This window comes from Aythya ferina (assembly GCF_964211825.1).
Source record: "Aythya ferina genome assembly, chromosome: 1".
In the NCBI taxonomy this organism is placed as follows: domain Eukaryota; kingdom Metazoa; phylum Chordata; class Aves; order Anseriformes; family Anatidae; genus Aythya; species Aythya ferina.
Genome location: NC_140296.1, coordinates 57,680,377 through 57,705,769, shown reverse-complemented (window position 1 = coordinate 57,705,769; position 25,393 = coordinate 57,680,377). Strand labels below are relative to the sequence as shown.

Here is a 25,393-nt window from a genome sequence, read left to right as displayed (position 1 = left end):
ACAATCAATGCCACGTAAAATTCAGAGAAAAGCTGGTAGATGCCTCTCTGTACCACCACACAAATTCTCACCTTTAAGGATCTTCCGGAAAGACCAATAATTTCCCCATCTTTAGGTTCTACAATGGTACATGTAGTTACATCACCACTGCCTGTTGTATCAATTATATCAACTATCTTGGGCTTCCCATCAGTTGTAATCTGAAAATGAAAGCACAGAAAAATTGAAAGTTCAGTTAATTATCCTCTAGCATACAAATCATTATTTTTGTTTTATTTTTTGTTAATAAGAATATCAAGTAACTTTATTAACCACCTAATCTTTAACAGAAGGACTTAAAAACAGCTTGAAAGCAGTGAAATCTCGAGCTAAGAGTAACACGCCTATCTTCCTGGCTTATAAATCTTCCCTTGATTTGCAAAACTGCTATTTGCAAAAACCACCATTTATGTTCCAGTGATTGGCAACATTGCTTTCATCCTACTGCTCCAGCCAAGTTTTACAGTAATGACAGCACAAACCTAGCAAGATGAAAGGTACTGAACTACATGCAGTTACAAGCTGGAGTCTTAACTGAGCATAAATCTAGCATGAACTCAGACTATAATCATCTTATTTTTCTGTAACAAGGACTCTGTCTCATATTTTATTAAATGTGAAGTGCTAAGAGCTAAAGCTATATATACCTAATACTTTATAAGGTATAGTTTTACCGGAGCGAGGAGAAAGGAGAACTGACTTGCTAGGCAGAATTTAGGAACACAGCTTCAAAGCCTTCTCCAGTTAAATGAAAACTAGCCCCAATGGACATTACGACAGGTCCAGTTTTCCTACTGGGAAAGAGTCCAAGTCTACCCAACCACAGGGAGACACGATGATGTGTTTTTAAGGGGAAAGAATCAAACGGATCAGAGAGTAGCAATACAAGGAGCTTCAGAAGTGAAGGAAAATATCACATAGCATTGAAGAATGACACACCATTTGACTTCTAATGACTTCTGAGAAAGAATATAGTTAGCAGGGCAAACAGTTTTTTACAAGATATACAGCAAAATAAAGAAACCACTGACACACCTATAGCCCTGTCCACCTAGAGGAACCTACTACACTGTTGTTACCAAGAGTATGACTAAGACCCTTACACATTTGGCAAAAATATTCAACGCTATCTTCTTGTAATAACATGCTTCGCCTATTAGATCAATTTACTGAGCAAATAAACTGTTCCATATGCAGAAGTAGCTGCTTGAAGGATAACTGGAATTGGCCATAAGCACCTAGTTTTACAGGTCTGCATTAAAGATTGATAAATAAAACAAACACCTCCTATATAATAACTGTACCAAAAGCAGGGGGAAAAAAAAGCTTCCTGTTCAGGACTGTGGCACCACTTGCTGTTTTCCACTGCTTAAATATTTGGTATTTTTGCTTTCATGCTCTATGAATAGTCTTGATCCTATACATAATGCACACGGCAGGTAGTTTTGCACAAATCATGCTCTGGAATTGTGGATTCCAGCCACCAGAAATGAACAACATGATCAAAGAATTTCATAAGTCAACCCTGCTGTCAAAAAGACAATTATCAGGCTTTTATCACACCTCAACAAATACGGACAAGTACTCCAAAGTCTCAAACTCCTGTGGTTTAAATCAACACAAAGCAGCAAACAATGGTCCCTCACCCCCCCCCAGTAAAAAACAGGTTTAATAGCTGTTGAAAACAACTGCAACAAGTACAAACAGGGCATTGATTCCTATTTCCCAGAAGGTAACAAACAGAACAGCTCTCATTGCAGAAACCACCACTGCTAGTCTGTTCGTAGAAATTCACGTTGAGTTACAAAAACCACTAAAACCACGTTAACCTTCTAAAACATCTGCTGAACAGGCATTACGCAGCAGGGAAAACACACTTGGGCAATTCAGTGCACAGGCTTTCACACAAAGTAAAATTTTCTTGTGTTTGTAATTAATGCCTTCAGATGCCTGCCTCCACTCACAGGGAAGTCAAGAGCTGCTTCACTAATAAAGCAACAGATTATTCGAATCAGACACTTTAGTTAGAGGCGTGTTGAAAAATAAGCTGTTCAGTGATCAAAGCACAAGAAAACAAGTACGAAAACATAATCCGAGGTGACGTGTGCGAAGCAGACAAGTTATACCGCAACAGGTGGCCCGAACACCAATTTATGCCGTAGTGAGCTTGGGTAGTTTTGAAGGTTGTTTCGCAGCCACTCCAGAAACGCTATGTGCAATTTCTACGCTATGCAGCTCTTTGTCTTCCCGCTGAATAGCAGATCCAAACACACACGTGTGCTTGCGCCATTACAATCAACAAATCGGAGTCTTTCAGTCAGCCACAGAGAAGTGAGCATTTCAGTTGCAAAGGTCCAAGGTTCAACTCCTAGTGGCAGCGATCCAGACAGTCAGTCATTCACCGCAAGCAACTGATACGGGTTCTTCTGCGGACATGAGCTGCTGCTTGGCATACTGCCCACCAATAGCAATGCTACAGTGAAACTCAGATTTCAACTGTTTTTTCAGGTCCTGTGTTTCTGAGGGTAAAAATTAAATCAATGTGAACTTGGTCAATTTCCTTGTCTGATCAGAGAATCCTGAAGTACTGAATGTATTACAGACGAGGTATATTTCAATACATCTTGCAATAAAATTCAAAAAACTGAAAATTTCTATGCAATGAAATTAAAAAAAAAAAAGTATCCATAAAAAAACCCACAATTGTACTTTTACTATCATGGTTTTGCCACAATCATTTGAAAAAAAAAAATCTACTTGTTAATTACAGAATTATTTTGTTGTTTATACATTTTTATTGAAGTTTCAAAAATGTGGTTTCATGTTAACTCTGACTCTAAAACACACGAAGAAGTAAGTTGAACACTTCAAAAATAAAGCATATGTATAATCCTGGCAGCTGATGCATATAAGAAAAGTACAGGAATACCACTCCCTGTGATGATGCTGCATGAAAAAGGCAAAGCCAGATGCATTTGAGCATACTTTTATCCAACCATACAACTTATCTATCGTGAAATATAGCAAGAAGCAACAGCAGCAACAGGGAAATGACAGGGTGGGGATGAACAAAGACAACACATATACAACCACAACTCTCCATTAAACTTCCGCGCCCACACAAAATTTCATCAGGTACTGTGCCTTAATGAGGAATCAAGAGCCAGGATTTGGCAGATAATGCTAGGAAACAGATTCTGCTGAGAGGGGAAGAAAACAGCATGTAAGAAGCCGACAAACTGAACTGTGAGTTGGTGGCAACACGCAGAGTGCAAAGCAATGGAAGTCTAGTGAGAAAGTTCACTTGAGGACACCGGCTACTAGACATTCAGAAAGGAAAGGAAAATAAGTACAAGTTGGATTAACATTTTACGTAGCGAAGCAAGAAAACCAACAGAAAAATACAGCTGATGCAAGTAGGTTTGTTAAGCCCAGTAACTAAAATCTGTATAGCAGCAAATGTCCAGGGAAGATTGTAAACATAAAGGTGCTTCTCTGTCATACCTTAAATCATTCTGTCCCTCGGCAACTGACTGCATGCTTCGCATTTACATTACTGGTGTTGACAAACCAAAGTATGAACAAGCAAAGGAAACAAGCAAAGGAAACCTACCTAAGAATGAGACACTGTGGAGCAGCAAAACATGACCTTTGTTTTTGTTTTGACTAAGAACCCCACTACACTCAAAACAGGACAGCTCATTTTGGCCTTTAATTATTATTGACAGTAACTTCTACTAAAAGATGCAATGCCTATTAACCGTGCTGCATATAGTGCCCTCTTTTTGCTTTAAACAATCGACTCAATTCTCCAAGTTCTAACACCATACCTCACTGAGAACCAGCAGCAAGTCAGACAGCAAGAAAAAGCAGCAGCAGAGAAGAGGGCAGGAGGGAAAAGTCATCCCAAGGCTGGAAACCACATGCCACCACATGGCTGCTCCTACTGTGCAGCATGCTGTCTCGCCCCAGGATACCGCCTTATTCTGGGGAGGCAGAACGTAAATTGCCTGGTTCACTGAAGAGCGAGGACATCCTCCTTCTGAAGCAACATTTACGAAGCTATGTTTCAGAGTATGCACTGCCTGCATTTCCCTTATAATTCCCCACACCCCGTGCAATAAGCTGCCACGTTGTGTAGATCAGCAATGTGCATCCAGCTAACACCCCCTGAAATTCACTTTCATCCACTGGAAGTTGTATTTCTTTTTCCAAAGTTCTCTACAAATCTTTTGCTTCACTCCCTAATATTCTATCTTCCAGATAAAGAAATGAGATAACCTCAGACTTTAAGGGATTATTATGAACCCTCATGATCCCAGCCTTGACCATACCTATTTTCTTTAATCCATGCCAAAGTAAAGCATCCCCTTATTGCCCACGAACTCATGCTTTTTTGGTTCACCACTCCTATTTACGACCTCTGAGGCATTTTGCTTTCACGTTTAACTTCACAACTATGCACATCCCATCTATATACACTTCAATAAGCCTGCCTTTTATTAATGACATGGACAGACCAGGGAGTACCTCGTTTGCTTTTTGTTTAGCTTTTGGCTAGCTTTACTCCAGCTTCACTGAACTAAGTCACAGCAGCTGCTCAGTCCCACCCCAGACACCCTCCTCGCTAACCCTGTTATTCCTCAGAAGTGCATCAGTTAGGAATGCTGGACTAAACCCACGCCAGGGCCAGGTCCCTGCCCCAGGGCACTTGAGACAAAACCCGTGCCAAACAAAGGGCAGAGCCCAGCGCCGCTCGGCTCACACAAAGGCCCCGACACCCAGGCGGGTCGCGTGCGGGCCATTTCTCGAGGCTTCCTTCGCCACCTCTGCTCGGAAACACGCTGGCAAGAACCCACGAGCAGCGGTGACATAAAAACCCACGGAGAAGCTCCACGATAAAGAAGCGTTAATAAACAAACGATAAAGAAATACCGCCCCCCCCTCCTCCCCAGCAGCCCACCCCGGCCCGAGGGCGGCCCGGCCCTGCCCTGCCCGGCTGCCGGCGCTGACTCAGGGCGCTCCGCCGGCCGTTACCTGCATGCCCGGCGCCCCCGGGTCCACGCCGGTGTCGAGCACGGCCAGCAGCACCCCCCGGCCGTCGAAGTCCGGGAAGCGGGCGAGGAAGGCGGCGGCGCCGGTCTCCTTCTTGGGCAGGAGGCCGTGGAAGGGGAACGGCTCCTCGGCGGCGGCCGCCATCACGCGAGGGCAGGCCCAGGCCGGGCCGCGCTGGGGCGGGGAGGCGGAGCCGCGCCCTGCGCATGCGTCCCGCTGAGGGGACGCGGGGATAGCGCGGTCCGGGGCTGCGCCCGCCGCCGCCTGGTTGTTAATAAAGGGGATGTGGAGATGCTTTGTGTGTTTCGTTTATTTATTTATTTATTCCTTCCTTCCTTCCTTCCTTCCCAGTCTTTTCATACCCGCCCCCCTTGACTACCCGAAGCGCCAAAATAAAATTTTAGGTGGGGTTGCCAAGGGAAAACGCCCGCTTCCAAGAGGGTCTTTAAAGCTGCGCTCCAAGCCTTCCTGATTGTTAATAAACCTGCAAACAAACAAAATCAGCTGCAGAGGGACAGAAACCAAACCTATGACAAACCCACGGAAAATCCATTCCGCTCACAGAGCCTGGCCCCAGCCTGCTTACCTGCTTCAACAGGCCGCAAGGGCACGATCTTTTGGTGTCTGCCTTCCCCAGGCAGGTTTCTGCTCAGGGGAGAGGAGAAAAAAGGATTTATCTGGGTGTCGTGCTCCCCATGAACAAAAGGGGACTGGTGCTTTTCTGAGTTCTGGTTTGGTTTGGTTTTCCCAGCAAACAGTGGTATACATTATGCTTTTTCCTTATTTTCTGGGCTGCCATTGGCAATGTCTTCCAGCTCATCAAGGTCTTCCAGCCTTAGAAATCTACAGAATTTTTATTCACATAAAATACCAAGATAAACCCGAAAAGCACTGCCTTTAAAAGTGCGTACTATATATATACATATGTTTATATATATATAAGAGTCAAAGCTGTACTGTATGTACTTACTGTGGAGCTCCATCTGCTTCCCTATTTGGCTTTCAATCAAAAGTCAAAATTTTGAATTCTGATGTCTAGATATCATATGATTGACTGTTTCTTAGAATACTACTGGTGTGTGATAGCCATATTCAGATTTTTTAGGATTATATAAAACACTGACTGATCTTACTTCGGGAGACAATTATTCTGACAATATCATTATTCACTTGGGTTACATCTAATTTATTGCCTGTTTGGGTTTAGTTTTCCTTCTATGCGTCATTGCTAATACAAATCAATGGGAGATACTTGCATTTCTGGCAGCACATTCAGATCATCAGAAGTCAAATATTTCCAATTCTAATACATTTTGAGACATCCAAGTACATCAAATTCTCAAAATATTTCATATCACATGCAATACACAAGCTGTATGTTGCAATTCAGAGACATTTATTACTAACTCTGAAAATTTCTGCACTGTTCTATTGCCTTCATCTCAGAGTTATATCACAAACAAATCATCTAATTATCGGGCACATTAACTGTACACATAGCTGTAACTCAGTGGTGTGCACTGCCAAGTAGCAAGGCAGGTTCTACAGGAAAAATCAGAATATGAGGAAGGTGTGCCAAACAGCTTTTAACAGATTGAAACAGTACCAAGAGAGAAGAAAGAAAAAACAGATTTAATTTACAGTCTTTAAAACTCATAACCATGTTTTAATACAAATGCTATGTGTTGTGATACTGGGTTAAGGTTAAGGCTGTGCATCCTACTGAGCCTTTGCAGATCTGAAAAAAAAGAGATTTTTTCTTGAATGGTACATTTAATTCTGAGCTTCTCATGTTTCTAATGTTTGGTTTGGTTCTATGGCTTTTTACAATAAGTCTGCAGCACATTTGTTTTATAAGAGTAATACTCTCAACATTGACTAATCTTACTGTATCTAATGTTCTGAATTAAATAAACAGAGCTTTGTTTTGCAATGAGTAATACTCTTGCTGTTCTGCAAAAGTAAAGGCAAAAGTAAAGCTGCCATATTGAAAACTCAAGAGTTTTTCTCAAAGCTTCTTGAAACAATATGGTTTGGTCATTAGAATAATGATTTAGCTTCTCTTGGGATCTAAGTTTATACAGCAGTTCATCTGGGTTCGCTGCATTAAATAGATTCATATCCCCATATTAGGAACCATTTCGGCTGTTTGTATGTGAATCTGGGGAGTGAGCCAAAGCAAAAGAGTAAGCAACAGCTGCCACGTCCCAGGACCCGGATTTTGAAAGTTGCACATGATTTGCAGATGTCTTTGAAAGCAGTGAAAGCCATGGCTGCTCATTTTCCCTAATTATTCTTCTACTGTGAAATGAGTTTTAGGCCTCCTCACAACATCTAAACAGCTACAGGTAGCTTGATTTCTGTAGGCAAGTGGTACTCCATCCAGCTTCATCTCTGAGGATGGCAAACCTCATGAGCATTTTCCATCCAGTGTGGCTTCCCGGTCACTGGATGAGAAGCATGTGTGACAGCATGCTCTCTGAACACTACTGGGTAAAGAGTCTATCATGTGCTTTAGCAAAAACGTGCTACCACTGCCAAAGATGTTGTTTACAGGTTTCCTGCTGTGATGGGACAGTCTGATTTGGACAGCAGCATTAAAGCCACTCCTACCAGAGTAGGTGGGCTTCTGTGTCTGCTTCTGAGAATCAGTAAAGCTGCTTCAGTCTTGACAGCACTGTGCAGTTCTCTACCTTGTTAGCGCTAGGCCTGCTAGGGCACAGAAATGAGACAATCCCCTTTGATTTCATGAGCAGCCCTAACATGCTTCAGACAAGGATGTTGAGGATACTTGCTGTGTCTTCTGCCTGAAGTTTCATCCAGAAGTTTTCATCCAGAAGTTGGATGCTTGTGTTCTGATCTCTCTTCTGTCTGAGCTTGCAGACTAAAAGCTCTGGATGCTGCAGGGTTTTCTCTGAGTCAGCCTTTTCTGTTTTGCATAGAAGCATCCCAAAGTGAACAAGAGGCAACATGACCCAGTATCTTGCTAGTGCAGGCATTGACATGGATGCAGGAATACTGGGGTTTTCATTCTTTCTCTAATTAACACTGAATTATTCTATGCAAAGTATCAATTGGAGCTGAGCACAAGAACTCTTAAAATTCACTTGCAAGCAACTACCTTGATCTTTGGGTTACAGATTTCACCCACTTATATCATCTTTCAACCTTGCCTCAGTTGCAACATGTTGGAAGGACGAATGAGCCTACTAGTTAGACCAGGGGCAAAGGCTGTTAATCAAAACACATTAGGCAAGGGAGGGACTTCAATATTCCAAGTGAGTTCATTAATTACTGAGGTGTTCAGTAAAGGTCCCTCCTCACTCCCACTTCATGTTGAAGAGTTAGCTTTGGTATTTAATTCTGAGGTTACAATGGGAATAGATGGTCCTTGTGAGAGGTGAAAATCAAGTTGTACCTAACTCCTATCATTTCCTTTTGGCCATCTTCCCTTTACGCTGGCTCTCATGAGTCCTATGTAAGTGCAAATCAACATGGGTCTTTCAGAAGGAAGAGGTTCCCATCTGTTCTTGGCCTTTCTGTGGCCATTTGCTCTCATTCTGCTTCCTCAGTCTCTTGTGGTTGTGGGGCTTTGTGGTGGAGTATATCAGGGAATGAACCTGGCTGAAAACTATCCCACAAAAGCAGTCAGGATCTGCAGGGACAGGTTCCTGTTACACTTCTGGCATGGTTGTGCTGGTGCAGAGCTTTCTGATAGCAAATCTTTCCTTCCTGGAAAATGTATCCTCAGCTTTGTCTTCATGAAGTTATTTACCTAATCGGGTCAGTTTGCCAAGTTTGTTCCTTGATAAGTATAAAATAATAATATCATTGTATACATCTTGAATGATGAGGTCATTAGTCACAACAGCTGGCTGTTTCTCTCCCACATAATCGTAATTCAGATATGCCTGCTAGAGTTATCAGAAGCTAAAATTCATGAATTCTTATTGTTCTTTGCCACAGACTCTTGAGGCCCAGCTAATGGTTTTAGGCTATGCTCTCATTCACAAAGTTGTTAAAAGTTGTCTATAATTATATTCATATGGAGAACTGTTCATATATTGCTTTAAACAATTTCTCAATAATGTGATTTAAAATAACTGATTAATGCTGAAAAACTAAGATAGGGTTCATTTACCAAGGCACTGGCCTCAGCAAAAATCTGCAACTGATGTTCCGTACTGATTCAACCTCAAACATCTGATGGTCTTCTAAGGTGCCTTTTGGTACAAAATTACAGGTATGGTTGTTTTTTGTTTGATTTTAGACATTTCTTTGAGAACACCTTTTATTTTCATTGTAACTAATGAGTTTTTCTTTGTTGTTTGTTTGTTTGTTTTCACAGAATCACAGAATATCTAGGTTGGCAGAGACCTCTAGATCATCGAGTCCAACCTCTGACCTAACACTAACAGTCCTCCACTTATCCATATCCCTAAGCTCTACATCTAAATGTCTTTTAAAGACTTCCAGGGATGGTGACTCCACCACTTCCCTGGGCAGCCTGTTCCAATGTCTAACAACCCTTTCGGTAAAGAAGTTCTTCCTAACATCCAACCTAAAACTCCCCTGGCGCAACTTAAGCCCATTCCCCCTCGTCCTGTCACCAGGCACGTGGGAGAACAGACCAACCCCCACCTCGCTACAGCCTCCCTTGAGGTACCTGTAGAGAGCGATAAGGTCACCCCTGAGCCTCCTTTTCTCCAGGCTGAACAAGCTCAGCTCCCTCAGCCGCTCCTCGTAGGACTTGTTCTCCAGACCCCTCACCAGCTTTGTTGCCCTTCTCTGGACTCGCTCGAGCACCTCGATGTCCTTCTTGTAGTGAGGGGCCCAAAACTGAACACAGTACTCGAGGTGCGGCCTCACCAGAGCCAACCCCTTACCAACAAAATGAAATTTTTGTTTTCTTTTGTTTTAGAAAAAGAAGGAAAGAAGAGAATTGCACCTTGTGACAACAAACCCCTGCAACGGAAGAAGACTCAGAAGAGGTGTGCAAGGCTCAGGGACAAATTTAAGGGATGATCACCAATTATCATAAAGAAAGCTGAACTTACCTTAGTATGAAGGGTGTTGAAAGTGATTTTGTTTTAGATATCCAGCTGTACCAGTGGGTTTTTGGGTTGTGTAAACAGCCTTCCCTGAGATAATTAGTAGAGAAAAACAGCATGGGTGGAGAAGGGTGTAGGCAAGTCAGACAAACCTATAAAGTGTAAAAGCTGAATAACCAACAAAATGAATTTTGAAGACAGCAACTGGCTTGATCTGGTTTCAACCCACATATTAATCCTCTGTGATAGGGACGCCCAGTGTTGTAATAATGACCATATAGAGACCATATAATGGTAATTACATTTGTGTTGTGTTTCAACAATATATTGCAATTGCTATATTGTGCTCGTGATTTCAGTACATTGCTGTGTCACTCTGAAATATTCCAAATCCAAAGTAACATCAAATATCTACAAATAAGGAAATTTGGTATTAAACATGAAGCTCTCCTAATGGGGAGAATCTCAAAGAATTTCTCAGAGCATATTAGGCTCTGGCACCCCTCCAGCCACAAGAGGCTTGAGGGGCCTCAGCCAAACACAGCTGGCGGTTGACACTTATAGCGAGCATTCCTTCCAAGTAATTATCCAAATCATTGGAGGTTGTATTCCAATCTCAAAGTGACTTTCTTGAAATTTATCTTTCATAAGAAAATTAGACATGCATTTTTTGTCTCGCATGTGAAGAAGACCTTCCAAGGAATTAGAGAGAATTACTTATGGCTGAGGTTTGAAATGGTGTAACACAGAATAATGAGGATCTGGCAAATGTGGCCTCCATGATCAGTTTTCTAGCTGGAGAGCATTCAAAGCCAAATTATTATATTCTGTTTAAGAACATAAATGAAACTGAGAGAACCATGCCTTCACCAGTATAGGAAAGATGCAAGAAGAACTGTGGGGTCTTTAACTTCTTTGCAGAACTGAGCAAAGAAACTGTTGGATATGAATATGTACTTGCTTTTCCTAGAGGTGAGCATGCAGATTGATTTTTCAGGTATCTATAAACCTGGAAACAGAATTAAGCCTTTTTCCCACACTTGGTCTTGCATACTATGTAGAGATTTGTAACTGAAATATAAAGATTAGTAGAGTGGATTGTGATGGAAATTCATATATGTAAAAGCACCAGAAGCAACAATACCAACCAAACATTGAAGAACATGTTATGCCGATAACTAAGGACATGACTAATATCAGTCAAAAGGGTAAACGCCAAGGAATGGGTTGTTTACATCAGGACCAGATGGCCTGAGCTCTGATGAGGCTACAGCATGGTGACTTTTTGGCAGAAGACTTGAACTCATAACAGGAGGATGGCAGCAAGGTTACAGCAATGCCGTAGCCACAAGGGTACCCAAATGAGGAAACCAGACCATGGGTGGCGACCTTCCCTAAGGTTTCTGGTAAAGTAAGCAAGATTCTCAAGCGAAACTTGATGCTGTGGTAACTACCTCCTAAAGAGCATAAAATGATGTCCAACACTTATTGTCAGCAAGAGGAATCCAAGAGATGTAGTTAGGAGCTGATGTCCCTTGTCCCCTGTGTCATGTCTAAATGGAATTGGCCAGACCACTAAGACACACACATTTTGCTGCAGGTGGATGTGTGGGTGTAGGAGAGTAAAATCTCTGAGATAATGAACATAATGACCCAAATTGGTTTTGTGTGACATAAGACATCTTCATCCCTGCAGTTTCACATTGATTTCTGCTATATTAAATTTCTGCAATCACAGGAATATTATATTAACAGGGTGATTGCCCAAGCAGCCAGCATTGCAGCAGCACATACTCTGTTAAATGAGAGTCATTTGTGTGTTTTTATGCTTTTAATTATTTGGATTTTGTAAGACACCAAAGCTTTGTTTCCTTTCAAATTTATGAAGGTAAATACTCTTGTGCAAGTTACAATTTTACAGAATTAAGTATAGCAATTCAAGCCTATTTATGCTGAAATGTAAAGCACACATCCTTACAAGCTGTTTTCAAAGCTTTCCCATAAATGCTTAAATTCTAAAGCCCCATCTTGGAAAGGCTGAAAAATATATCATGTGTCTGCATATGTATATGAAATATTTTCATATATCTTATGATGGAACTTAAGAGATTCTGATTTATAAATGCTTTATTTATTTAGATGTAAATACATGAGACATCTGAAACTATTTTCTTAGACAGAAACCGTGCAGTAAGCCAACAAAGAGTATATAGAAAATTTCTCATAACTACTTTTTAACTACTTTTACAACATTATTGACAGTGCTTTTTATTATAGATGAACCTTAACTAAAGTGTAGATATTCTGAACTCTAAAGTTCTAGCTTTTGTCTCCATAAGGGACAAATCTGAGACAAATCTTATTTGGCTTATGTGAATAGGAAATGGGGAGCAGCTATTGGATTCCAGTAGTCAGGACTGAGGAATTTGCTTAAAGTAAAGCTGGTCTTGAAAGAAATAAAAAGAGAACTGCATCAAGGTAAGAAAACTCACAGTGAATTTCCTTTAATACAAAGGTGTCTCGTGAGAAGTCTCCCAAATAGCAGCAGCTCTTACCGTGAGGATAGTGCTGTCCATTCCCCCATTTAAATCCTTCTTTTTTTTTTGTTTTGCCACATGCAGTGGCAAACTCAGTGGGAGTTTACCTCCATTTACAAATGGAGGCAACTACAAACCTCATACAAACTAGTCACAGCAGGTAGCAACTTTTAACATCTTGTAAGTAATTTCCCTTTTTTTTTTTTTTTTTTTTTTTTTTTTTTTTTTTTTTTTTTTTTAATGAATGCCTGAACACAATTAGTAGCCCTCAGCAGGGATTTCACTGGCTCTCTTCAAGGACATGAAGAAAGTCATGGCATAAGAGAAAAGGAAGCATAGGAGAAAACTATAAGGTCCTGCACAAGGTAATTGATTCCCCCCCCCTTTTCCAGTGGGTGACAAAGAGCAGCATAATCTATGCTGTTCTTGACTTTTATGGTACTGTTCACTTAATCTCCATGTTTTACAGATGCACATGTCAGATACATTTTCTGCTGAGGTCCCCCATGAACTAAAACATGTAAGACTTGCCACTGCCTCCAGTAAATAAATGAATAGATGAGCTTAAATCTTCAAACTAATACTTTTTTGTTTGTTTGTTTTGTTTGTTTGATTGTTTTTCTTAAGTTTCTCTATGATTCCATTTTTTGTTTATTACTCTTCCATTTTCTTGGAAAGACAATGATGTCACTAAATAGGAACCTAAAAGAAATTTAGAAATCCACTGGTAGAATGTTGCTAAAAGAACAAAACGCCGAGAATCCCAGGAAAGATTTTGACTACTTCCAGGAAATATCTTTTTTGAAGAGCACAGAGCTCTTTCCAGAAGATAGTAAGAACATGGCTCCTCAGGGTCATTTCCTGGGTTATTTACCCTATGCCTGAAGAATATATTTCAGAACCTAAGGGTGGTTAATGTGTCCATCTGATCAGTATTCCAGACAAACATAAGTGATGTTTGTGAATATTCTCTGAACCCTTTACTATTTTCAGTTCAGGTTATTTCCTAAACACGACGAGGCTTGTCTATTAAGTAACCCTGCATGGATATGCCTTCCACATGCTTGTTTAGGCTCCACCTGAAAGTCTATGGTGGCGGTGGTGGGGTTTCAGCTACATGGCATATGGATTTTTTTTTTTTTTATCTGGCTTAAAAATAAGAATAACTCCAAAGCTACTTGTTTCAGGCTCTGAAAACTCAGAAAAGACATATTCTGCCAGTGATGTAGTGACTGGGATGCACTTTTGTTTTGCAAAATATAAAAACCACCCCTCAGTTATTAGTTCTAACAGAGTAGTATCACAAATCATATATTTATTAAAGTTCTCCTCTTGAGGGCAGCAAACATTCAGAACTAAAACTTGTTCATGTTTCTTACTGGTGGGATAAAGAATATCCTGAATTTGAGATACATCAGGTTTAGTTTGGTCATTGGTCCCATGGCTGAGTAGATCTGCTGTGGTTTAAACTGGCAGGCAGTTCAGCCCCACACAGCCACTTGCTCACTCCCCTGCAGTGGGATGAGGGAAAGAATCAGAAAGGTAAATGTGTGACAATTTGTGGATTAACAGGTTAACAGGAAATAAAGGAAAAAAAAAAAGACAAAAAAAAAAAAAAGTGATACAGAACAGAATTGCTCGCCACCAATCAACAGATGGCCAGCCAGTCCATGAGCAATAGCAGCCCCCCTAGACAACTCCCCCAAGTTTTATGTTGCCATCCATTTAGTATGGGACATCCCTCTGACCAGCCTGGGCCAGCTGTCCTGGCTGTGTCCCCTCCGAGCTCCTGGTGCACCCTCAGCCCCCTCTCTGGCAAGGCAGCACAAGAAGCTGAAAAGTTCTTGGCTCTGTGTAAGCACTGCTCTGCAACAACATCAGTGTTATCAATACTATTTTCATTGTAAATACAAAACAGCACCTCATGAGCCTACACGAAGAAAATTAACTGTATGCAAGACAAAAACAGCACAAAGGCTCTGCCAGCAGCTTTACAGCTCTTATGTTAAAGGACAAAACCTGAAAGTTTAAGTGAAAAATACAGCCTATGAAACCAAGGCTTGACCTTATAAACCAACTGCGAACAGAGTAACAGAGAAGAAGAAACACGCCCATTGTTAGTAAGGCCAGGAGAAAAAAAAATCTACTTAAAATTAAGCAGTTTTCTTTTTCTACGTATTGTTGCCACTCATGGCCAGTTGCATGTGGTAAAGTTTAAAATGAGCTTTTAAAATATGGCTTTGCAATCATAGAATTCAACCAGACATTGTGTGAGAAGCTCAGGGGCCAGCCTTTGGCAGCACTGGTGATTTATGAACATGTTCAAATGTTCAGACATTCATAAATTACATCTCTGGCTGTATTCTGTCTAGTGTGTCTTTATCATGAACATAGTGCAATGCCTTAAAATGGAGAAAAGGAAAGAACTACAGACAAAATAGTAAAAACTACTGACGTGCTGGGCCTGCCTGTGTATTGTTTGTGTCTCCCACATGGCTTCATCCTTTGCTACAGTTTCATGCTGCAAAAGAAGTAAATGCAAATGATTGCAGGGATTAATAGGTCTGTTACATGTTTCAGGAAATATTTCTGAACCTCAGTGCAACACCTGCTCTTGCTACTTCTTGTGCTAGTGCCCTGCACTGCACCAGTGATGGGCAGACTCTCTTAAATGTCATACCAAGTTCAGTGCAAGGAATAAGCTTCCTTTCCTCATTTATGTGATAAGTAAAAAAAAAAAATAAATCAAGAAATGTTTGAACTAGTGCTGTATTTACTACTTCAGACAACTGTGACTTTTTTGTAATCACTAAATGAAGCTAGACAAAGGAGTAAATTAGACAAATCTAAGTGTAACGTTTCATGCTGCCAATGCTACAAATGTACATTGGCATATCTCATTTCACAGTTACATTGATCTTATTAATAGCCACTGTGATTCAGAACTTTTTTCTTTGCTTTTGACCCAGAAAGTAAGCCTGACCCAGAAATGACCTGCTTTCCTTGAACTTATTTCATGTGCTAGAAAACATAATACCCTCAAACCAGAGCTCACAGGAACAATGGAAAGAGTTTGACTGCCTTCTGTTCTTTTTGTGGCTTAATTCCAGTTCCCAGAAAAGCTGAATATTATTCCCTGTGTCGTATAGCTGTTTTACACTGAACTACACACTACAGGAGTACTTACAGTCGTATAACAAGAACAAGAGTCTAGATGTGTTACCCAAATCCTATATCTGAAATCCCCGAGTAGTTTACATGTACTGCATTTTTGGTGATATTGATCAGTTTGTCATAAGGCAGAGAAAATTTGGGAAAGTCATCCTCATGGAATGTCACGTAGTCCAAAAGAATGAAACTCATGCTGATGTGAACAGTGGTGAATGTTGCATGCCTTTCCTGGAAAGGCTGTCCAGAGGCTTATGGTGGTTTCACACTGATGGCTAGCTCAACTCTACCACAACCACTCTCTCATTCCCTCTCCACAAGGTAACAGGGGGAGAAAATGCGATGAAAAGGGCTCAAGGCTTGAGATAATGACAGGGAGGTTGTTCACCAGTTACCACCATGGGCAAAACAAACTCAGCATAAGGGAGTCTCATGCAATTTATCAGCTACTATGGACTAGAGTAGTAAGAAACTAAAAGTAAACTAAAAACACCTTCCCCCCATCCACCTCTTGTATGTCCTCCCCCAAAGCAGCAGATGGGAACAGGGAATGGGGGCTGCAGTCAGTCCCTAATGCTTCATCTCCGCCACTCCTTCGTGGTCCCTCTCTGCCCCTGCTCCACGTGGGATCCCTCCCATGGGATGTCATCCTTCCAAAACTGAGCCTGCGGGAGCTGCCCATAGGCAGAAGCTCTTCAAAAACTGCTCCCACATGGGTCTGTATTCACAGAAGTTGCCCCTGCAGCCCCCTGCTACCAAAACCTTGCTGTGTAAACCCAGTACAGGCTTATGGAGGAGACCTGAACATGCAGGTTGTTTTCTGTGGTGTGCAGGGTAAACTACATGCAGGTTGGTGAAAGAGCATGAGATTTAACACTGCATCCATCTGCATGGCTGGACTTAGTCCTATCACTTTCTGCAATGGTGACTCTTACTAGTAGGCATTTCAACTTCTTTCGTGCCTGTCTGTAAGGCTCTGCTGTTGGATCATGTGGAACCCCCTCCTGCCTTTGTTGTGCTTTGAAAAAATCCACTGGAGTTGTAGCCACATAACTCCTTCCTGTCCGACCTATGGAAAGGTTTCCTCTCTTTTCCCAGTCAGATTTGTACTCCACCAGAAGAGCAACTTGTTCTAACAAAAGAGAGGAAAGTTTTTTGTCCATATGCTCTTATGTGCTCTTATGTGATCAATAAAACATTGTACATATTTGCTTGCTGTCATATAACGCAAGCCTTAGGGTGGTGCTTTTTCTTTCAAAGTTCTTAAACCCCAAATTTTTAATATTTCTGTATATCTGACCATTTTACCTGTCCTATCTGAGTGGGTTCATAAATAGCATCACCCATTGCTCCCATACAAAATCAGGTTCACTTTGCCCATATGACATCTTTAAATGCCTTCTGAATTGCTTCTTCTATCCTTTACAATTGTAGCATTTTTTGCCCTAACATAATTCAGAATTGTAAAGTAGGTATTTGTACTCAGATATATGTGCATCTTTCTTAGATGGGTATTTCAAATTGTATTAAGATGAATACCATTTAAATAGAAAATAACATCTGCTAATACACAAAATGTCTTTTAAATTAGCTATGCAAAATATATAGAAATAATTAACTTTGTGGCCACTAGATGTGACTGTTGCTCTGTGTAAACACAGCTGAAGCATCATTCATTGCTATGTCCTTTGAAAACATTATGTGGGATAACTCTGTATCTTCTACCATTGTCCTTAATTCTATAAATTGAATCTTCACTATTTATTTTAAAAATTACACCTTAGAAATTTCAGAGCAATAATTTCATCATTCTGAAGTCTAACAATTAGACATTTTATTAGAATGAATACATTTTCTCTATAAAATATATTTATATATATGTATCTATATATCTATATATATCTCTGTATATATATATACCCAAAGATTCCATGTTGGATTATTGATGAAAACATCAAATCAATGCATGATAGGGCTCAAAAACCAAGTGAAATATCAATTTCTAGCGGAAGAAGCAGAGAATAAGATAGAACATCATTATGCCCTGCTCCATGGTTCATCTACATACAGTTCTGCTTCATCTGCTTCATGTTTCATCTGCTTCATCTCAAATAGGGAAGAATGCAAAAAATGTTCAGACAGAAGAAATGAGAAACTGGAACTGGAACAAGTTCAGAGAAGAGCTACAAGCCTGAGGAAGTTCATAGATTTCTTTGTAAAATGGGACTCTGGCAGTCTCTGAAAGAGAAATGAGGGGGTTAAGGCAGAAGTCTATAAACAGGTGTGCGCTGAAGGTGAATAGGATTCAGTTCTTCTCTTCCAGTACAAAACCTGGCACACAGTATAATTAAGCTGCAGGATCTTTTTTTTTTTTTTTTTTTTTGGATGGGATTTTGTAACCACTAAAAATTTATGGGTTCAGAGAGACCTTGTAGTTCTGACAAGTGACTGTTATTACGTGATTATTCAATATATACTATTGATATGTACTAAACATACCAAATCTACAGGTCACAAAAAGTTGGAGAGTATATGGAGGAAGCATCCTACATGTTTGTCCTGCTCTTAGGTACTTCCTTGGCCATCTCCTTCTGGTTCATGCCAAGGACAGGATACAGGCTGAAGGGACCTCCAGTCTGAGACAATGTGGCCACTCTTATTTCATAATTTTAACCAATATGGATAATATGAAGTTAATGAAGAGGGAGCTGTGTAGATATAGCCTACTTCAGTAAAATTTGAAGTGTTTTACTTACCTGAATACTGAAGACCCCATAAAGTGTCATTAGAAGAAAACAAAATCATAACCAAATTTTAAAATAAAAATTTGTTTTAAAAGTATAGTATTAACATCATAAGGACAAGTAACTACTAATCTAGTAAAAAAAAATCTTAATAATTTTCAAAGAACTACATGCAGATCACTTAGCTGCCTTAGAATTAAGATTTGTGTAGTCATATGGTTAAAGGAAGATTGTGATGGAGTATTAGAGATGTCACAGACTACATACAAGAAGGTGGCTTCTGAGACCCCTTCCAAGGCTCCTTACAGGAAAATAAGTAATTCTGGTTCTCCACCAAAAATGCTGTTTGCTCTTTCAGTTGGAAGTGACTGCTTGATCCAATTTTCCCTTCTTCTTCCTTCCAGTGTTTCATTCTTCTGGTGTTTTAAATGAAGCCAAAGTTTGTTTTTTTTTTTTTTTTTTTTTTTTTTTTAATATATTGCCTTTGAAAATTTAATTTGTCCTTTAAACAAGGCAATATAATACCTGTTCACATCAATGTTTATTTGCTCATAATTTTTTGCAGTATTTAGCAATATTTACCTCTGTATGCACTCTGGCGTATGAGAACTTACACTGTCTACTGTCCTAAGGGAGTCACTTCTTTATACACATTAGTCAGATTTTTAAAATACAGTGTTATTACATTTCTTTATCTCATAATCTTCTTGTATTTCAGTTTGCCTAGCCAGTGAAGAACTGTCAACACCAGAACCAGTTTTTCTCAGGAGAAATACCCATGTTTGTCTCCAGCTTTTGCATAATGCTAAGCTGTTGTTTTTTGTTCCTGTTAAATATTACACTAATATTTAATACGAAATGGAGTGCAATCAAATGGCAAAGCCATTATTAGCATGCCGGAAATATGAATCATTATGGTCGTTTTGTCATAAATAAATATATAGAGAGATCAACTTGTTAATAGTTCTTCAGGTAAAGCTTGCCACAGCTTTAGCTACTGTTATGCTGGTATTCTTAGAAGACATCTAAAACTCAAACCCTGACTTTCATAGGGTTTAACAGCGTCCTTAATAGGCATTACATTCGAACAGCCATACCCAAAAGATGCAGGAGTCTCTTCTTTCCACATCATGTAGGCTCCAGTGTCCACTGCCATTCAGAAATGTGGGCAAAAAGAAAAGGTAGTGTTGTTTTCCCATTGATAACATCAATAATTCCTCTCTCCGTTTTATGGGTTCACTTACAACTGCTTTTTCAAGGGTTACATTGAGGATCTCCCAACCTTGTGCGCAGTGAGGTCTGCTCTGTCATCAGGTCAAGACTTTTTGCCTTTTCTGCCAGCAGGAAAATAAATATAATCCCAGCACTTCCTATAGCATTTCTCAGTCCTGCAGACCAGGCCCTTTGAAGCCCTACCAGAACTGAAGTGATTCACAACCCAGGGCAACTTTCCATCAGTGTTAACAGTGTTAAAAGGCTTGAATGAATTATTTAAGCACTGCTGGATGTTTAAAATATCCAGGGCTCGTCACCTGGAGCAGTGAAACCTGGGCTGTCAGTTGGAGAGGCTCAGAAAGAATTGCAAGGCACCAGCCGGCCGTGTGACAGAGGCTGAGGACTGTCACCTTCTGGCAGAAACGCGCTCAGATCTCCGCCTGCTGCCTCATGGCTCGAAGCTGACGCACAGGCACGTGGCAGCCTTCCAGCTCGCACCATGCAGGCATGACACTCCTTCGTCAAGTGTAGTCCGCCAGCAACCTGTGTGGGCACACCGCTTGCCTGCTCTCTGAGAAAAGACGTAAAACGAATTAGCAGCTATACGAGCACATTTCTTAACCCTGAGACTTCATGTACAGTTCATTTTCATCCAGTCTTATATATATAAAATTCAATTTCTTGTCTTTTAATATTAAGCATGAAAATGTTGGCAGTGCTCATCACCTGCAGGAGCCTAGGTAACTTTACATACTGTTAAAATCAGTGGCAATCATCTTGATGTTAACAGTATTCAGTCTTGCCCATCACCTTTCCCTTGTCTCATTGTTTACATAAAACAAAATTTTGTCTAATGACTTTAATGTGCTTCCAGGGATGTTTCTTTGCTTGTTCGATTAACCCTATTATCCCTTCTCCCTTGAATTTACCCCAAATTACTGACAGCAATAGCAGAGTATAAAAAAGAACAGAAAATTACAACAGGCTATGCACAAAAGCATATTTCTACGTACTTATACTGGGTACCTAAAGTTAGGCACTTTATTTTCATTAAGCATAAAAGGTCTTATTTTAAATATTGCTAGCTATTTCACGGATCATAAAATCTTTGTGCTCACAGGAAGGCACATTTACACAGGCAGGAGGTGAATAATCCATCTCGTGAGGATCTCCATGTTTCTCTGAAGAGTAAGGTAGTGTAAAATGGCTTACCTGTGCCTCCATGACTCCAAGAAACTACAGAAACCAACAGTTTTTCAAAATTAAATGTTGCAGGTCACCAGGCATTCAAGACCATACCAGGCTGGAGGGATTTCAAAGGAACCAAATCTATTCAAAAGAGTGAACTTCCCAAACATTTATGGAGAAGCAGACTGCTGTAACAAAGTGCTTTTTGCTGGGCCTCAAGTTCTGCTCCTTCCTTACATGTACTTAGAAGTCTTCTGGATTCTTTCCCTCAGTGAACTGCAGCCCACTGCTGAGTTTTGTAAGTCAGCAGGGTGATGGGGAGTTACAAACAAAACAAGACAAACAAACACAGAAAGTGTCATGGAGTTCTTGCCACTTCTAGTCCTGTGTTCTCAGGTGGGTGAGAGATGAGGTCCTCAGTACAGCTACGCAGGAGCCCCAGGAGAAGTGAAGTTCCCTTTGGATGGGACTATATGGGGTGCTCTGTATATACCATCAGAATCAACACAAAAATTGTTATTCAAAAAGAATCCCAGCTTCTTTAACCACTATAGGAACAGGGACTGGAACAGAGCACCAAAGAGGGATGGCTGATCCTTCCCAGCTAGGAGCTGGTAGCTGCCAAAGAGCTGCAGAGGTTTCTGTTTAAGAATGTGTAGTAACGGAGAATTATACCTATGAGCTAATCCAGTGACTAATGATTGAACCTGTCTAGGATGGCCAGATCCTTATGTTGCTACACGTGTCTCAGGTAAGTTTGCAGAACACCTCTGAAGCCCTTTTCTTCCCCCCAGCACTTCTCTCCTGTAAGCCAGCCTAGCACCACTACCTGCTCAGTGCTACTGGATTCTTAAGTTCTTCCCTAATTCATTTGAATCATAGTTAATAATACCTTGGTACTTACACAGCACTTGAATATTCAAAGCGCTTTACAAATATTCTCTAATTAACTTTGAAGTGTTCCTTGGCAGCATCACAGAGAGTAGAGATGGAAAATGCTTAGAGATAGAAAAATGCTCTACCCATGCCTGTTTTCAAAATACTCAAAGATGGGGCCATCAGTTGCTTTCTTTGGAGTCTTTTGCCAATAAATAAATAATTAAATAAAAATCTATTAGCACCCTCCCTTATTCTACTTCCTACCCCCATCTTCCGAAATCTCTCAGGATTTCTCAAAATGTCGACTAATTAGATATTGGTATGCGTCTATACCAGACTGTGATTCGTCTTCTTCCTTCTGGCCGATGGAATGTCATCTGCACTGCAATTTGACTAACTGGTAGTATTCTGCCTGACTATACAGCATTGAAGAAAAGTATCAGGAGAAAGAGGACAGTGAGCAAAACAAAGATGAGGTATCTTTATAAAAACTGCTTAGGGGAGTTGTGGGAACAGCTCAAGTCCATTAAGTGAAATTATGTCTTCCAGGTGATAACCAGAATCAATAAAGATTTTTATTTCAAAGGCAAAAAGGGAAAGTTAAAAGCATCCTTTTCAGAGAAATGGGTTTTAGGGTGTGTTCCTCATACAGATAGGGTTAGGCACTGACAAAGCAATCCTAATGCACTGATGCACTTCGCCTTTAGCAATCTCAATAAATTTAGTATCTCTCTGCAATTAGCTTTTTAAATGAATGCACTGAATTTTTGGTTAAATTGCCCTGGATTGCAGTTGGGCGAGATCCATTTTAAAATTGCTAGGCTAGAAGACACTCATTTCTCTGCATTCAAAACTTAGTTTTCACAGGATGGGGTGAATGTTTTTAACATCCACCACTGTTAAGAGGCCTTGCTCCCTTTTCTGTCTGTATTGCTTCCTTCTCTGTCGTGCATGGTCCTCCTGCTGAGCTTTTGGAAATAAATTCAGTGTCTTAATCCAGCACAAAGCCAACCATTTTTATTTTATCTATCTATTTATTTATTTATTTTCTGTTGGGAAGGGAGCAGGACAGGGAAGTGACTCCTCTCCTTTCTGGTGGCGACAAGTCATTAACTCAGAGCAACTGCCACAGCATAATATAACAGATGAACCCTTAAAGCCAAATGTGATACGGTTGTGTCTGAGAAGGTGTCCAGTGGCAGGTGCTGATCTAATTATTACTAGCCCCTGATGACAGCTCCTGACCCCTAATATGCAGGAGAAGGAGAGTTTCTCTCATACAGGTGGCAATTCCTATGATTGTCTCAAAAGCTTCCATATAGGGGTGAGATTCATGCTAGTGCTCATTAAAAAACTTGCTTAAAATTGTCAAATGAAGTATAACCCTGAGCTCCTATGAGATGACAATTAAGTCTATGCTGTGTTTAAGCATGGTTCCACATCCTTTTTGATGTGAGTGTGTCTTGGGTCTGTACCAACCCAGTGTTGCTTGAAAGCTCAGGGTTTTGAGGAGCTTCGGGGCATATGAAAGGAGAAAGCCTGGGCCTCTGCTGTGGACTGTAGGGACCAAACAAAGAGAAGAGAGCAAAGCAGCAGTCTGCTTTACCAGCATAGAGTATCTCCTTGCCAGACCTCTTTAAGTTTACAAGGAATCAAAAAGACCAGCTCTTTATTGCTTTAACCCTTTCCATGGGTATCTACAGACCATTAGTTAAACATGCTTTTTTATACTTTTTTTTTGGTCACATGGCTCCTGGAGAAAGATTTGAATGCACATATCATGAAATTTATCCCAGACCCCACTCTACATGTAAATTTACTTAATAAAGTGTAAAAATGGAACAGCTTTAAGAGATTAAACTCATACATGCTATTAAGGGGTTAATCTAGGAGTTGTTATTAGTGCAAGGACAAATGAATAAAACAAACATATTAGCCGCAGTTTTCAATATCTGCTAAGAGAGGAATGGTCTTACCTACCCAAGCACAGCTGGACAGCCAGCTTACCGCTGCTCATATGCTGGTTAAAGGGCTGATAGACCACACAGCACAATGGTCTAGGTAGCTAACACCATGATTTAGTGGCTCAGGAGACATTCCCTGATCTTCTTTATCTCCAAAATGACTTCAAGTAATGCTGACATCTGCAAATGCTTTAGATTTTAATGGTGTTTCTCTCAAGACTTAAGCAGGATGAGTTTTTATTTTTATTTTTTCTTCTTATGAGAGGAAAAAGAGTATCAGTCTTTTGATGCAGCTTGCACTTTTCAAAATAAACCCAACATGGGTGCTGAACTCGTTTCAGATCCCTGCTCTTCAGCAGGTGTGGACCATTCATCCTGGACTACAGGAAATGTAGCATACACTGCCTCCGAGCTGCAATTAGGAGAATTCATTCTTTATACAGTGTGCTTCTGCTGAAGCCAGTAGCAAAATAAATGACTAAATGAATAAATCCTCTTTACATCAGTGGAGACCAAATTATCTAACAAATTAACAACAAATAACCCTGCTAAATTAAATCTTGTTTTCTTCAAATAGCCACAAGGAGTTAGAACATACAGCAGCAAGCTAATTGCATAGAAACAAAGACATCTTAGGCAAATACCAGCTACAACAAACAGAGTATTGTTTAACATTCTGATACTCAGATAAGAGTTTATGAGTATTATGCAGACTTTATGTAAGCATTCCCTTTTCCCTGTAAAGGAAATGTCAGGCAAGATTCAGGCAAAAACAATGCTTCTAGTCAAAATTACTGTACCATTAAAATAGAATTTTATAATGAAAGACGATTATATCTTTATAAATACCTGCTTCCTTATAGAAAGTTACAACCTACCTCTCCTGACATTACAATGTCTGTATCTTTTTGCTCTCTTCCCTTGTGTACACATACATACATGTACATGTAGATGTGTGCATTCCTGCTCTGACATACGTACAGACACTCTCACACACCACTTCCACACATCCTCTTGGGCTTTTACAACTAATGGAGCACTCCAGCATCTGTAGGCTGAGATGAAATATTCAACACCTTCCAAAGGTTATGCAAGCCTTTTTTATATGTAATTAAACTACTGTGGTTTACATGGATTTAAAAATTCATAAACACTTCAGTCCTTTTTGCTAAAGCTTCTGCTAGTACAATGAGGTACTCCAAGTAAATCTTCTGTACAAAGTTTCTCATGGTGCCAGGGAGGGTGTTTTTTCTTTCCTCTGGAATAACTAACAAGAAGAGGCTGACATGAAAATTTTGAGTTTTTTGTATGGCTATTTTTTGTTGTTATTACTATGGAAGCAACAGTCTATGAAACAAATTGCCTGTAAGTTGTAATACAACTGATTTGCTGTATCCTTTGTCCCCTCCTTTATTTTTCCCCAGGATGCTTGATGCTTATTTGCAAGAGGCACCACTACTGTAGCTGCATATGTGCTGACTGGCTCCCAGTCGTTGACAATCTGAGTGCATTACAACTGAGTTCTGCCAGCCTTTTTCTCAGTGGGAACATTA

The 25,393-nt window shown here is 40.3% G+C and overlaps 1 protein-coding gene across 2 annotated transcripts in view; it reads right to left on the bottom strand.

Moving 5' to 3' along the window:
- TPP2 (tripeptidyl peptidase 2) overlaps nt 1-5,264 on the bottom strand; it is a 46,443-nt gene extending 41,179 nt beyond the window's left edge. For both annotated transcript variants that reach the window (XM_084506323.1, XM_084506324.1), the window contains exons 1-2: nt 5,077-5,264; nt 72-200 (exon numbers count right to left, since the gene is read on the bottom strand). In XM_084506323.1, coding sequence (XP_084362449.1) covers nt 72-200; nt 5,077-5,238 — 291 coding nt within the window. In that variant the 5' untranslated portion in view covers nt 5,239-5,264. The remainder of the gene's footprint in view (nt 1-71; nt 201-5,076) is intronic.
- Between the last annotated feature and the right edge of the window lie 20,129 nt (nt 5,265-25,393).